General features: G+C 41.1%; 1 protein-coding gene across 1 annotated transcript in view; it reads left to right on the forward strand.

The window, feature by feature from the left end:
* Window positions 1-313: 313 nt before the first annotated feature.
* Window positions 314-15334, forward strand: part of afap1 (actin filament associated protein 1) — a 54003-nt gene continuing 38982 nt past the window's right edge. Inside the window, exons 1-3 of the mRNA XM_041964596.1 lie at window positions 314-567; window positions 12916-13044; window positions 14091-14173. Coding sequence (XP_041820530.1) covers window positions 531-567; window positions 12916-13044; window positions 14091-14173 — 249 coding nt within the window. The 5' untranslated portion in view covers window positions 314-530. The remainder of the gene's footprint in view (window positions 568-12915; window positions 13045-14090; window positions 14174-15334) is intronic.

Here is a 15334-nt window from a genome sequence, read left to right on the forward strand (position 1 = left end):
AATTATTTACACAATAATTCACAGAATAAAAATGTATTGAGCTATATCAGTAATGGTATTATATATGTTACATGTCGCCATTATAAACTACATTATTATTTTTAACAGAGTAGGCTAGTAGGACTACTTAATGTAGTAATAAATCATGAGATTTCGCTAAAGTGGTAAATCCATAATTCTGGTGAAGTAGCCAAAATTTCCGATTGCTTCTAAATGCCGCATAAACATCCATGCAGGCAGTTTGCGGGAGAGAGAGCGAGTGGGATAGAGAGTCATCTGGAAAGAAGAGGGGAGGAGGAAAGAAGGGAAAGGAAGGAGGAGGAGTAGAAAGATCCGGAGAAAAAGTTTGAAAGGAAAAGAGAGACGTTTCAGTGGCCGGCCCGGTAGAAAAGGAGTAAGTGGAGGTTGAAACTGAAGACACAAACGGCGTAAAGTCTCCCTCCGTGTGGATTTTACTGCTGCCGGGGAGCCGCTGGGCACGCGCCTGCTCCTGTGCGTCTTTGGGCGGATTAGATGAGTTTGACTTCACGATGAGGAGCGACCCTGTTCTGTTCACTTCCAACAGGGGTGAGTGGCTCAACCTGGGGCTTTTTTTCTGACCTCGAAAATTCACTGAACCGTTTTCTTTTTTATTTACAGGAATATTTATTAAAGCGCGTGTCAAGAGATTACGGTGACGGTGTGTTTTTCATGAGCTGCTAGCATTGAGTTCGTAGTGACCAGTTGCACCTTAATGTTACATTCCCAGCTCGTTTGTTATGCTAATAGTCGATAACGGTTTTAGTTTGACATTCATGGACCATTTATAATGCCTTCTTTTGTATTTTGAATACTGTACTTGTACTGGAAGTTTTTCTGCCATGTTCTTTAGTCTTATTCAAATGGAATTTTGCTTCAAAACTAGTGATTTGAAAACAAAACTTCAATGTAGCATTGAAGCTGGTTTTAGTATTACTTATACTTGACAACACAATTGGATAAGCAGTTCATCTCTCTAAGCACGCGCGCACGTACGCACGCGCGCACGCCCACGCGCGCTGAAAATATCACATTGGCTGAAACTTAATTTAGAGCACATCCACGCGACTCCCGGATGATATTTGGACAACAGTGCGTTGGGGAACAAACTTTTTTTTTTCGTTCAGAAGTGAGAGGAGCCAGTGGTGAATTTCAGCAGAAAAAAAAAAGTGTAGCAATGTGAGCGATGTTTCTAAAAGGTAGGTTAGCAGAGTGGGAGGGGGTGGGAGATGGGGAGGCAAGGAGGAGAGACTGTGGAGAGACAGTTGGCTCTTGACAGTGTCATTAGGGTTGTGGTTGGTTGTCAAGTCTCTATGTAGCGTGAACTTCATGCCAAACTCCATTCAATCATCTGGCAATTTAAGATGGCTTTACTTTATGCAAGAATGCACGCCTCATAAATGTGAAGCAAGAGCTTTTGGGACCTCTGTCTTCAGGGGCTAAGACCTTAAGCTATGCATTCCATGTAGCACTTAAACTGATTAAGCTGAAACTGTTAGGCTTAGTTCAGGCTGCTCATTGCTGCTACCTACCACCGGAGAACTGGGTGCAATGATCATAGGATTAACGGGAGGGTTATGAAAACTTGCATGCCACATCGAAGAGTATGCTTTGTGAGATAGTGCTCAGGTTATATTTCATCTTGGAATTTCACTGCAAAAAAAACAACAGGAACGGCAGCTTCTGGTACATGCAATAGAGCAGGATTCCCCTTTACCTTCACTGACCCCCAATGTGAAAACTAATGTGTTCTCTCCTTCTGGTGTTCAGTTGTCATAATCTTGACATGCTCCCTTAAGATCTACTGTGTAGCAACTCACTTTGAGAGCACATAGCTGGTGCTGACATTAGCTTTTTATGTATTCGTAGCTTTTTGATATAGCCCACTGTTATGTAACTTCATCCCTTGTTTTCTTGCATTGTGACCTTAAAAGACAGTCTGGTTTTCATTACCTCATCGTTGCTAGACAACAGATCCAGATACATCAACAGCACATATTATCTTGCATGCTTCACTGAAACATGAAATAAAGGATCAGTCCAGTTCTTAAAATTACTGTCAGTAAGAATAAGAAACTCTGCTGCCAGCTACAGATGACGGTGCACTCATTGCTGTATAGCTTTGGCTGACCTGTTGGGTATGAACACAGGGGTTCTGTCCTTGTCCCCCAATGGCCTTGATTAGAAGCAATAAAAAAACTTTAAGTTAGTATTCACAAGCAGGAGAAAGGTAGGCCTAACTCAGACAAACTCAGTCTGACCACTGTTTTGGTTTTGGATTCGACTTCTAGGTCCACTTGAATACTAATGGGATGAAATAAGTTCATAAACCTATTACTGCATATTCAAAGTCCATCCACCTCAGCAGCTTTGTAATGAAAGTTATTAGAAACATTGCTATTCATCTGCTTAGTTTATTTTCACAACAACAGATCAACAGATTTCCCAGCTCAACCAGCCGAGCTTCAGTGCGCAGTCAGATATTACACAGTCCAGGTCAACACTGGGGTCACTCCACACTTGCCAGAGGTTTTCTAACATGATCCTAGAACGACAACGCAAATGCTCCATATCTTTAATTTCTTCTACTCGTAGCAGTGAATGGAATCCCACAATAACCGGACCTCTTCTAGCAGCTGCAGGGTATCAGGTAGCCCGGCATGTGGTGTGGTTCTGACAGACATCCATTGTGTAGAGGGGTTGTAATCACATCTCAGCAGAACACGAGAATGTAGCAGATCATGTTTTGGTTTTGGATTTGGACGAGTGTTTAACCAGTATGAGTTTAAGACAACCAATATGTAGGTATATAGTAGATGGTGAACCTAGTTCACCCAGTTTCCCAACTATTTTGGCTCACGTTTTATTTTCAATGCTTTACTCCTTTATTATTATTATTATTATTTATGTTTGAAATTCTAAAGCAGCTAATCACAACATAGTTTTACTTTTCCAAGCTCAAAAACATACTAGTGATAATAGTAGTAGGTAATGGTATATTCTAATACAATCAGAATGTTGGCACCTTGTCTATCATATGAAATCAGGGGTGCAGTCATACCACAAAGTGGGCAGAGAAAATCAGTAGCATGTTCTTGCGAAATATGTGTATATTTGCAAGTTGGTCAATAGTGTCAAAGTTCCCAAACATGAACTTTGCAAAATTGTCGGCCCAAATTTAATCTGCCTCAACAATGTTGATGGTTTCATTGAAATGAACTACTTGCAATCCAAACTTTTGCTGTTGCAGTTTATGTACTGGTCTGTTGGACCCTGATTTGCTTTTCTCTCGCCTTCTACTCAAGCTGGTGATGGAAACACAGCAAGCTGCTTTGGCGAGTTAAGGATTCCTTTCAGCAAGTTCATGCTCAAGAGCTCTCTCGACTAACAGGGTGCCATGTTTTGGGGGCAAAAATGCACAAGTGTTTAAGCGTTTATTACTATTTATTATTGCAGCTTTCCTCACGGAAACCCTGAGTCGACGAGCAATTAATTGGGGCGTGTGTGATGTGGGCAGAGGGTACATGGTGTCACAGTTCTGGCCCACTTGGCCCATTTGGTTTTGCTTTAGAGTTGGGGGTTCCTTTCCCTCTCCACCTCATTCAGAAAGCCCATTAGCCCCAATGATGATTTAACTTTAAAAGCTTTCATGTGTCAGATATGTGAGCCCCTCCCTTTTGGTGGTGGTGTGGGGGGGACGGATCCCAGAAGTGGAGAGGAGAGATGAGGAGAAATGAGTTTCTAATCTCTCCCTCCTTCCCTCCAAAGCCAACCTGTCAGTAAGCTGGCATGAGTGAACTGAGGCTTTAATTTCGGCCTGACTAATCATAGCCCTCCCAGCCTTGCCCCTGTGTCAATATCCATCTGGAAAAACACAGGGAGAAAGATGGAGATCTAGGGCCAAGCTTGAGCATGATTCTGAAGACCCCGATGCATACCAACAGGACAGTTTGATATCATAGGGCCCCACGATTGCTGCAATGCAGAAAACATGGATGGAATCACAGAACGTCTATCATGGCAATCATACGGATTAAACACAACTAGAAACTGGACTACTGATTTAACATCATCAACCTTCAAGCATTTACTTCTGGACTCCTGTTTCAAAATGTAAAACTAACGGTTGAAATAATCCAATTTAAGCATTGATGTTACCTTGGTAATGTAGGTCCGTTAAGAGAGGATAATTTCTGATGAGCCTCACCAGGCATCTTTAATAGGCTTATAGTTGTAATAGGATGAGCCTGTTAGCTTGTTAGGCTGTCTGTATGTCTTGGACGAAGCTTTTAGGACTACTGTCAGATTAAGGGAGGTCCTACCCTGGAGACAACAACAACAACAACAACAACAAAGGAAAGGCTGAGGAATAGGTCCGGACTAATGGATGCACATGTTTGCATGTGTAACTTCCATATTATTACGTGGTGTTCTGAGTTGTGTTTGGATCTGTCATTTGGCCACATGCGCTTACACAAACAGATGTCCATATGGGTGTATCCGGTGCTGGGGGTGCACTGCGGTCTGGTACTTTGGGAAGGATATAATATGAGTTGATAGATGAAAAGGCATGGAGCTGTCAGTCACTGTCAGAGCTCTTTGAGCATCTGAAGATAAGCTGCTACTGGCATTAAAACTGAAGACACACTGTTAAGCCAGTTCTATTCTGTCTGTGCTGAGACTGATTCGTCCGTGCAGATCTCAGGCTTTCCCATGGGTGCATACAACGGGACTTGCACAACACCAGTGTATTACAGATGACTGGGTGTGACTGACTCGTATTACGGATGCACCGATTGGACTTTTTGTCTCTTAATTCCAGTACCGCAACTCAGAGTACCTGCTGAAACCTATTCATGATCCAATACCAGTGCTTCTTTTTCCCCAAATTAAAAATCTGTGTACCAAACCGTGTGGAACTCATTGGGATCACCCAGTCGGCACCTGATCCACTGATATCTATGTGGTGGATCAGAATGATGCATTCACAGTTTGTTATAATTCAAGTGCCCTGCTTTTTTTTTTACTATGTCATCAGTGGATAAGTGAATGATCTCACGATGGATTTGCAACTTCCATAACCTCACTAATGAACAAAATCTGTACAATGTGACACTCATTTCTCACACCCATGCAGCTACCATTCCCAGTCCAATCAGAGAAACCACATGTCCTCTATTCCCACTAGAAGATAGAATCCCAAAACTGGAGCTTCTGTACACTTCCTCCCCCTTACCCCATCTCCCTTTCCTTGGCCTGTGGTTTTTAGCTGAGCACCCTCTAATTATCTTTTTAAAAGAGATACCAAAGGGAGCTTCATCACTCCCCTCAAACACTTTTCTCACCCTATTTCCTCCTCTTCTCTCATATCTTCTGTAAACCTCCATCAGCACTGCCCTATCCCTCCATCTCTAACCCTTTCTTCTCCTCCCTGCCTTCAGATCAGGGTTTTGCAGATGTGTATTTGCGGTCAGGGAAACATCTGCTCGTACGGTAAACCACCTGTACTGTTCGATAGCAATCAGCCTCGCTCTGTGATGTTCGCTTGGCACGTCCAATGGAACGAAGAAAACGCACAAACCTCATAATTACAGACCTGAGAAATGGGGAGAGAGCGAGACAGCTTGTCTTTCATCATAAACTAATGCAGCATCGCCTGTCTTCTGATCTGTTCATAACTCTCCCTCGCTCTTGGTGTTCGTCCAAGTCGAGGCTTTACAAACCCTTTCTGAAACATTTATGACTAAATGTAATATTGCACCACTTTCACAGCTTTTCACCAGCAGTGCTAACCAAGTGTACAAACAGACTTTTTCCCACTATAGAAGTAGAATATGTAGACTCTGAGACACAAAAGTGCACTAGAAGCTTTTAAGTCATCATGAAATCATGAAAATAAAAGTGAGACTGAGATGACATCTTCATCTGCTCCAACCAATCTTGTTTTGTTAGATCAGGGATCAAAAACCCATTGATAATGAGTTGAGAAAACCAGATTTAGTAGCTGTTCTAGAGCTGTCAGTCCTATCACATGAATCTTATCAGTGGATGGATTTGCCATGGAACTTTAAATGTTCAAATTTCTGCTTTATGGACTTCTTGTCTTTTCGTGGTTTAAAAGCTGAACTTCAAAGATTAATGGTAACCTTGGTTAAAAGATTGAAAATGATGTCATTAGCTTTCATGGCCCCTTCACATGTCATGTCACATGGTCTTCATCAACAAGGATACTCAATGTATAAATGTATAAAACAGAGAAAAACAACAAACCGTGACATTTTAGAAGCTTGAACTAATTAATATTTAGTATGTTTGCTCCGGTAAGCATCTGAAACAATGAGTTTATTGTCACAGTTGTTGCTGATTTATTATCTGTGGATTGGATATGAAGACTAATTGGAAATTGTTGGAAACATGGGATGTTTTCACTGATAAAACTTTGTATGCGTGTGTTTGTGTGTGTGTGTGTGTGTGTCGGTACTTATGTAATCATGTAATCATGTGTCTTCTTTGTTTTGGTGGCTCACTGGAGGCAGTAACCATGACAATGCCAGACCATGAACCAACCTCAATTAACAAAACCACCATCTTACTGTAACACTCAACCCACAGTGCAATTAAGTTTCCCAGAACCACAGAAAGTGCTCACCGAAGATGATTATGTGGTTGACTCATTAAATGCTTTGGCCTCTCATGCATCTGTTGGCTGCGTCATCAGTCTGTTACACCTGGGGGAGGTATCTATCACCTGCAACAGAGAAGCACGTCAGATTCCACAGCTTAGAAATGGAAAAATTATTGCTACCTGGATATCCTATGTCGCCTATTATAGTTTCCCAAACAGATCTAATCTCAGTTTTTAATTTGATCTGGCTTTGTGTGCAATAGAGATGACATTCCCTCTGCTGATCTGTCTTTAAATGTGGATATGGAGGTAATAATATTCCAAAAATAACCACATGAACAGGTCATTAAGTAGAGTTTCAAATGTTGTTTATTTGAAAATGCATGAAGAAATAAAGATAATTTCCTATATTTGTGGCCCCAGATTGCGTCGGTTTTTTTTTAACCATTTAAATGTTGTTGCACAGGTTTTACTCCCTTTTATCCTAATGGCATGCCACTTCATGTCTCAACTAGGCATGCCATACCTTACGAGCAATGAGGCTACTCAGAAATGCTATTATTTGTTATGTTATTGGTGTTCTAGTGCAGTTTGGTTTGGCGTGTCAATGTTGCAGGGATATAGGAAGCATGTTCGTATACAGTTCTAAGCCTTAGTAATTTATTTTTATTTCTATTTTGAATGCATAGCATATGGCTTGAGTTGTTTGCCACCAGGGTTCCCATCATGCTTTGGATGATTTAAAAGGAAAGTGCGTTTTCCTTGTGGAGTCAGTCAGTAGGGTTTGTGTGGGTTTGGGCTACATTTGAGCCACATTTTATTAGTCTGTTTACATTTCGGATAATTTGCAGTATAAACGGCCATATCAGTTTCTGTTTGCATGAATGGACAATAACCAGTTGGGTTACTTTTGATACTGAACGAAATGTCTAAAATGGATCATTATGAGGCAAGATATGAAGTTTCAAAAAGCGCTATTATACGTGATGGCTGTGACTGCAAAGAATGCGTATGATCTCTGTATGTTCTGTATATTCAGTCTGACACTGACAAAAGTGACATTTTCGATGAAAAATGTGTCAATCCAACTCTAAGAATGATGGTCGCACTAAAGGGAGTTTCTCTGTGCATCTTACGTGCAGATATTGAAACAAGCAGAATTTTAGAAAATGTGAAATTTTCTCAAAATGTTTTTTCATTCAGAGGTTAAGGTTGCAGATCTAGCCAAATCGCATAGACTTTCATGTGCTCATAAACCCTCACTTATCTTAGTATACAAACAAGAGCCCTTGATGACTGATGATGAGTGGCATGGCTTTATGATAAAGATGGCTTGTAATTAGCAGGGAACATTTTTTTCCAAGAGAAAACCCAAAGTGTTAACGCAGTGAGAGAAACTGGATTCACTTTAATGATGTGTGTGTGACTGTAAAACCACACATATTTGATGCTTAAATTATGACACACAGGCTTGTAAGCCTGTGTGTGTGGAGGCAGATCCTGACCTGAAAGCTTGTCAAATGCCCAGACTAAACACATCCCTGAAGTGTTAAAGACGCTGTTGGTAACAAGAAACAGACACCTGAAACACACACACACACACACACACACAGAGTGGGATAGCATCTGTCAGTGTACTGTCAATCACAACAGCTGTATTCTGGGAAGAGGGGACAAAACCCTCCTCCCTCTAACCTGGCTAAGCATTTTTGTACTGACAACAACAACAGAGCCTGGGGGTCTGAAGTTCTCTTCGAGACCTAAACATGACCCCGTTGCTTCACACAAACACACACACACACACCTCACCCAGGAAAAACCCCCTTTGTTCTGATCTCCGGGAAGCGTGAATAGCTCACAGTAAAAACATCCCTCTGACATGTCTAGGTGTTTTTAGTGGGTTTGTGCGTGTGTGCGCCTGTGCGTGTGTGTGCCTGTGCGTGTGTGTACTAATTGTTTTTTTTTTTTTGGAAAGCGCTCCCATCATTTGTCGTGTAAGCCTAGTGTCGACACAGCAAATGTGGTAGAGGCAAATTATGCTGCTAACAATACACCACAGGTAAATAAAACTGAAAGTATATGTGTGACATGTGTTTACAAATGTCAGACAACTCAGTTTTGTATTGGAAAAAATGTATTTGCACTTTCCAAAGTATACCCTAAATGAACAGATGAATGTACATTTTTATATGCAATGGAAGTGGAGTGAATGGCTAACAAAGGGAGGGACAGACTAAAGAAAATGGAAGTGAAGGAGGGAGTTGAATGACAGGGAGAGAGACAGGAGTGAGTTTTTTTTAGGAAAGGGTGTGGGTGGTTTGTTTGCACGACAAGGTACTGTTCTGCTCGCCCTTGGGCCATGTTTGAGGGTGGTCCTTCTCGCTCCGTGCCACTTCATTTTCCCTCGCCGTCTTTGGTGATCTAGAGCGCTTGCTTTAGGTTTTAATGACACATGCACACACACACACACACACAGAGTTTGACCACCCCGGTAGAGGTAAAGTATTGCACAGGTTGCACAAAGCTCTATGAGACAGGGTTTTGCTTTGCCGACCATGGCTGCTAACACTTATGGATCTCTGAATGCGTGAAGCTATTGTAGGCAATGTTGCAAATGAATATCCAGGACTGCTTTATGGCAGAATTTGATTTTTATTAGGTTTTTGCTTCAATCTGATGGCAATCCTTTATTTGACAGGTATTCAGTTTGCTGCATTGTCCAACAAACATGCCTGTCTGGTTATTGTAGCCACAAACAGTCTCTTAGTTTACAACATATTCAAGCCAACAGTTTAAAAACTCAAATATATTTCATCTGCTACATTATAATGATAATTTGCTGATCCTTTTTGATATGTACTCAATATGTACTCATATTTAATGTTTGACTTCATCAACTTCATTGATTTTTGTAAATATATGCTTATTTTAAATGTAATTCCAGCAACTCATTTCAAAGCTGTTAGAACAGGAGCAGTAAAATACTGGGAAAGTGTTGGAATGCTCCGAAGACACCTGTTTGAGCGGGCTTTGGTTGTGTGCAATGACAATTTCGCTTTTTACTGGATATGTGTTTATAGAGATTGGTCGAAATGTGTTGTGTTGTTGGAGTTGTTGTCAAGTTTGAAAGTCAAGTTGCTAATTGCACTGTAAACAATGACCAGCGCAGAGAAGAGGAAGTCTCTGCCCGGATATCCATTATCTGTTATCCAGATATCTGTTGGCAACACCGGAAACCCCAAAACGTTTGCGGTTGCCTCCGGGGGCTAATTCTTCGTCAGATGATAATGGATGGGTTCCGAAATTGCACATGGTGTACTTCTGTGACTGTTATATTCAGTGGAAATTATAAAAACAATGAACACATTCGACAAAAATTACAACTTATCCACAAGGAAAATCGAGTGAATATTGACTTGAGAGATCATTTCTCATTATTAATTTCCATATCTGCCTTTCTTTACTCTCCATTTGTCTCTCCATTAATAATTCTCTCTATCCCTCTCTTTGTTTTTTTTTATCTCACTCTCGTCTTCACTGAGCTCTGCACTACCTTCTCTCTCCTGGCTGCTTTACCTCTCGCTCCCTCTCCCTTTTTCCTCCTTATTGGACTCTACCATCACTCCTTCCATACCTCACTCCCTCTCCTGTAGGATAATCAGATTATGTGAAGAATGTGTGAAAGTGGCTGCCTGTCCAGCTTCAGAGCTGCTGTCCAATAGCCGAACCTCTCCTGCCACTATAAATATGAATTATGGTTGCACTGGAAACCTGTGTGTCTCTTAGAGAATTTATTGTGATAACAGCGAGATGCTCTGATGAAAAGGTTTGGGATGGAATCTTCTCCGTCATGTGCCAGCTACCAGCAGCCTCACCTGCTGCTGTTTAAGCGTAGATACCTGTGTGATAGGCCGAGTAAATTGTGATCAGGCTTGGTATTTGGACATGTTTTGGAGGAGATATAAGAGGTTTGTTGCGTCATCGTACCTGGCTTAAAGTAGCAAGAACATCTAGTCCCTGCCGAAGAGACTTGCTGACACATTCTAATCCCTGACCTGAGTACAGCGGGTGGAAGCCTGGTTGGTTTTGGACTGCTGGGACATTTAGCACTTGGGTCAAATCAGTACACCTCCCGTGCTTCTAGGCCAAACGTTGGCTGAGTTGATTGACTGTGATTATGTAAAGACCCTGAACATTTCACAGCTGGCTTGGCAGGGGGCGAGGGCTTCAACTTCTGTGGAACTTTTGACTACATGTCAGAGCTGCACAATTCTTGATAGGAAAGAGCTTCATGACTTTTCGACTCTGAAGTAAGATCAAGGATTTTCTTGCATAACTCTTGAGTGCAAGCCGCAGCTTACGCATGAAACATAAAACAATAGGCGTCTGTGTTTTGATGGATCATTTCAGGTGGTTTTAGAAATGTGTGGCATTAACCTGCACTGCTGCAACAGTGGCGAAACATTGGTTTTATTTTCTGTATGCATTCATGTGCTGAATACTTTCTTGAGTTCATGTCTTTAAATGCTATGTTTTGTCTGACCAAGAGTCCAGAACCCAAAGATAATCAATGTCCTCACAGAAGAAGCTTCACACAACCGAATGTGAGGCCTTTTTCAGCCTGTGCCCTACGTTTTGGTCAGAATTGGGTTGAATGAATCACTTGTTGGGCTTCCTTCATTCCTATGTTCTTGTTTTGCTGCTCTTGTAGAATTTGTCATTCACAAGATTTTGCTTCTGCTGCAGGTTTGTTGTTACCTAACTTGACTGTCTTTGTGAGAAATAATCTCCCTGCTTGTGCAAATATGGCAGAATTGTTGAGATTCCATGTAGGTATGAATCAAAATTAGTAAAAATGAATAAAAACTGACTTGAGAACCTAGTATTATCTCTTTTGCAGCAAAAAGTTGGCCTGAGTTGAAGCCCTTATATTTGAACAAGCATCTCCTGCTGATGTGTTTCAGGGAGCTATGACATAGGACTATGACGTTCTTCAAAGAACATGGACCTCTGTCGGTTGTTTCTGTGTTCACGGAGGTTGAATAAAACAAGCGTATCAGCATAAACTCCACTGGCCCCCTTCAATCTGCACTATGATGTTGTCACCTTTGATACAATCAGTTGTTGACAGTAAGCTTGAGTTGCACCAGAACAGGCCAGGATCCCCACTTTGAGAAAGGTGCTCTTTATCTGAATAGCTTTGCATTGCTGTGCAGAGCGTGGCAGTTCCGAGTCACCCTTATGAACACAATGTGGTGCCATCCATATCAAAACAACCTCTCAGATAAGGGTGTGCGGTGAAAAACTGCACACACATACCTCAGCTTCTTGCTATATTTGGTTTCCCTCCGATTGTTTTGCTCTGTGTGGGGAACCCGTGGTGTATTTTCCACCAGCAGCTGTACTTCTGCTGCAGCGTGTCCGTCAGGTGGGTTGCCTGGCCTGACCCTGCCGAGCTGCTTCCAGCCTGCTGGGTCTCTACTGCAGAAGAGGCACCGTTTGCTTTATGATTGATTGACTGACTGAAAGCTCTGTTTTCCATCACTACCTGGCTGCCCACTAGTCTATTATGTAACTGTGTTTTGCCTTTGTGCAGTTTCTGTTTGAAAGGCTTTGTAAATTGCTTCAACTAAAACATACTGTAAAGTAGGATTAATTAATTAATTAGGATTAATTAATGAGCAATGATGTCTATTTCTGGTGTAGTTTGTGTGTAACTATAGAAGTTTAATGTACTTAAAATTCTCCTACCTTACTCTTGTGCTCTTGTGTCATACTGGTTGTTTAGACAAATTTTAAGGATAATTCTGGTGTCACAATCAGAAATAAGACCTTTGTGCTCGCCGAGTTAACTATAGAGGTAGGGCAACGGTATCACAGTTTACAGACTGACTTCCTGGAACAGCCCACTGTAGAGAGGTGTTGACTCGAGGCTTGAATTTAATGACATTGGACTTAACATAATCAAAAACCGGGAACTCGACTTAATGACTTCACTTGGACTTGAGCCTGTCCGCTTGGAATGACTTGAGTGTTTAGATAATTCACATAAACTGTTGGTTTGTTTACAACTTGCCTGATCATATGATTGCTCGTTGCCTGCGGACGTCATTGTAGCAATTTTTCTGTGTGTCCAGCTGTTCATGAGTTAGCGGTCGCTGTTGTGTATTGTGTATCTGTATTGTGACAGCTGTAACTAATGTCTTCAGTGCCTGAACTAATAACGGCATCCCAGAATATTTATATATTGCATGTGTGTGTTTGTGTTGCAGCAATGGAGGAGCTGGTGTGTGAGCTTCGTCTGTTCCTGGACCTGCTGGACAGGGAGTATCTGAGCGCCGGGGTTCGAGAGAGGAAGATGCACCTTTCCAACATCCTCCACAGAGTCCTCTCAGATAAAGGTGAGATTAGAAGCCATACTGCACCGTAAGCCTCCTCAAAAACACTTTGGAGTTGTCATTAGCTTAAAATCCTTGATTTATCGTTACCTTCAGAACTCCCACATGCAGTCGGGTTGAAGCAGTTCGGATGGGTGAGATCTCACTTTTAGTGTAGTGGAGATATTTGGTTGTACTTTATAGTTTCTGTGCGTTCTAAAATTTCCATATATAAATACTGTAATGGGCTAAAACGGTACAAAAATACCAAAGTGATTATGAATATGAGTTGTTTTTCTGTTTTTCCCCTCATCTTTTAATTTCTTAGATATATGTAAGTCTATGGATGCTCAATATTAAAATGTAATCATTTAATAAAATTAATGATAATGTAATCAAAATTGAGTTAAAATTATGACTTGATTCATAATGGAAAAGGTCAGTTTGTAATTTGATTTTCTAGTTTAGGTTGCACATAGCAGGCCAATTTGAAAATGAAAATAAAAAGTCTTTTTTATATTTAATTTGATTATCTGTTTTGTGGAAGTGTTTTGCTCAGGGCAACACTGAAAGAGTTTTTATTTTCATCCTTATTTTGATTCTGTTTTCATAGTACTGCATTTATCAGACCTTAATCTCAAGTACAAATGGAATGATGAAATGATTTCAGTTATGGGCAATGTAAGCAGACACAGACTTTCAAATAAGGATATTGTGACCTGGACAAGTACCAGCTTATACAGCATTTGAAAGTTTTGGCACTGTTGCTTTCTGCTCACTCTTTGAACCTTTAGTCAGTCCAGTTTAGATCTCATGGACAGTATGATGCAACATAAACTATATTTTTTATGCTGACAGAAGGGGCCTCCTGATGGTGAAGAAAACAGTTCCAATTTTAATGTCAAGGAGCCAAAGTGCCGCCCTAAGTGAAGCTTTTTTTGTTTTTTTTCCGGTTGCATCCACTGAAATTTAAAACATATAATCTTTCAAAGTGCCTCGTCCTCATGCCCACTCTGTATGTACAGTAAAGAACTTTCCCTCATTTTCTGTTACTTGCTCCTCCTTCCCAGAACCTTCATTCAAGTCAGAAATCCACAGTGGTCTGCCGGCCCCGCCTCAGATGCCCCTGCCTGAGATCCCTCACCCCTGGCTGGTAAGACTGTACAGTGCCGTCAACATAAACTGAACACCTACATTCAACACAGGCAACATTTTGTCCTCCAGACAAAATCTGGACTTGACTATGTTAACACTGTAATCCTTCATGCTTAGTTTCAAGTGTCCTCTTATTGAGGATGTGTTGTTTTGTCAGATGTAAACACACCTGATTGTGTTATTGTATCATGAACAAGATGTGCTCTGCACGACTGACTGAGGTCTTTCTCATTCAGGCTGCTGTGGTGCTGAAATTTTGACAACTTTCAGGTCAATGATATAAAGTTTACTTGTTGTCATGGTAATGTTGACAAATTCAGATTGGAGCGATGTAATGTAATTGACTTGCAGGTCATCTGGCTCTGAGTGTGATTTTTGCACACATGCAACACATTCTCATGGCTTCGTTTAGAAAACACCAGATGTAGCACATGCACAAGATGAGAAACGAGAATTGGGAAACACACCACCCTGTATTAAGAATGTGAAAGCTGAAAGCATGTACTAGTTTGACAAAATAATCTTGACTGAATGTCTGCCTCCCAGCTTTTTCCAGAGCTTTTAACCACATCTCGTGGTCATGGTCACGAAGATGATGACTGCGAAATGAAGACTGTAAAGATGCAGTCACATCATCAACATGCATCTCCAGAGGAAGTTCGAAATTAGACGTTTAAGTCAAGATTATGCTGTATTTTGCAAGCTTTGAAGTGAGACCTGCGTGACAGACTGGGTTGGGAGGTCATTGTAAGTCTTGTCTGTTTGGATTTAAATATTTTCATGCGTGGAAAATTAGGAAAGGCAGATTCACCCCAGTGCCATTACAATTTCAGAGTTTCACATCAGCACGAAAGTCCTCAAATATCAAATGTTGTCCAAACTAGGGATGCACCAAACCTACTTTTTCTCTCCCAATGCCAATTCTGATAAACATGTTACATGTTAGACATGTAATAAAATCCAGTGTTTAATTTTTCCATGTAATCTTTCCAAATGCCTGCCCAACAAAAAGTACAGACAAAAGGTGTCTTTTAGAAATACTGTGATATAGAGCCAGCTTTTAGTGTTGTTAGCATTGTCAACACTTTCAGGTTCAAAGTAAAGGCCTACCACTGCCAGGTGAAAGATACGTAAAGTGAAGTTATTGCTTCAGTAGAGG

Source organism: Chelmon rostratus, chromosome 23 (assembly GCF_017976325.1).
Source record: "Chelmon rostratus isolate fCheRos1 chromosome 23, fCheRos1.pri, whole genome shotgun sequence".
Lineage (NCBI taxonomy): Eukaryota > Metazoa > Chordata > Actinopteri > Chaetodontiformes > Chaetodontidae > Chelmon > Chelmon rostratus.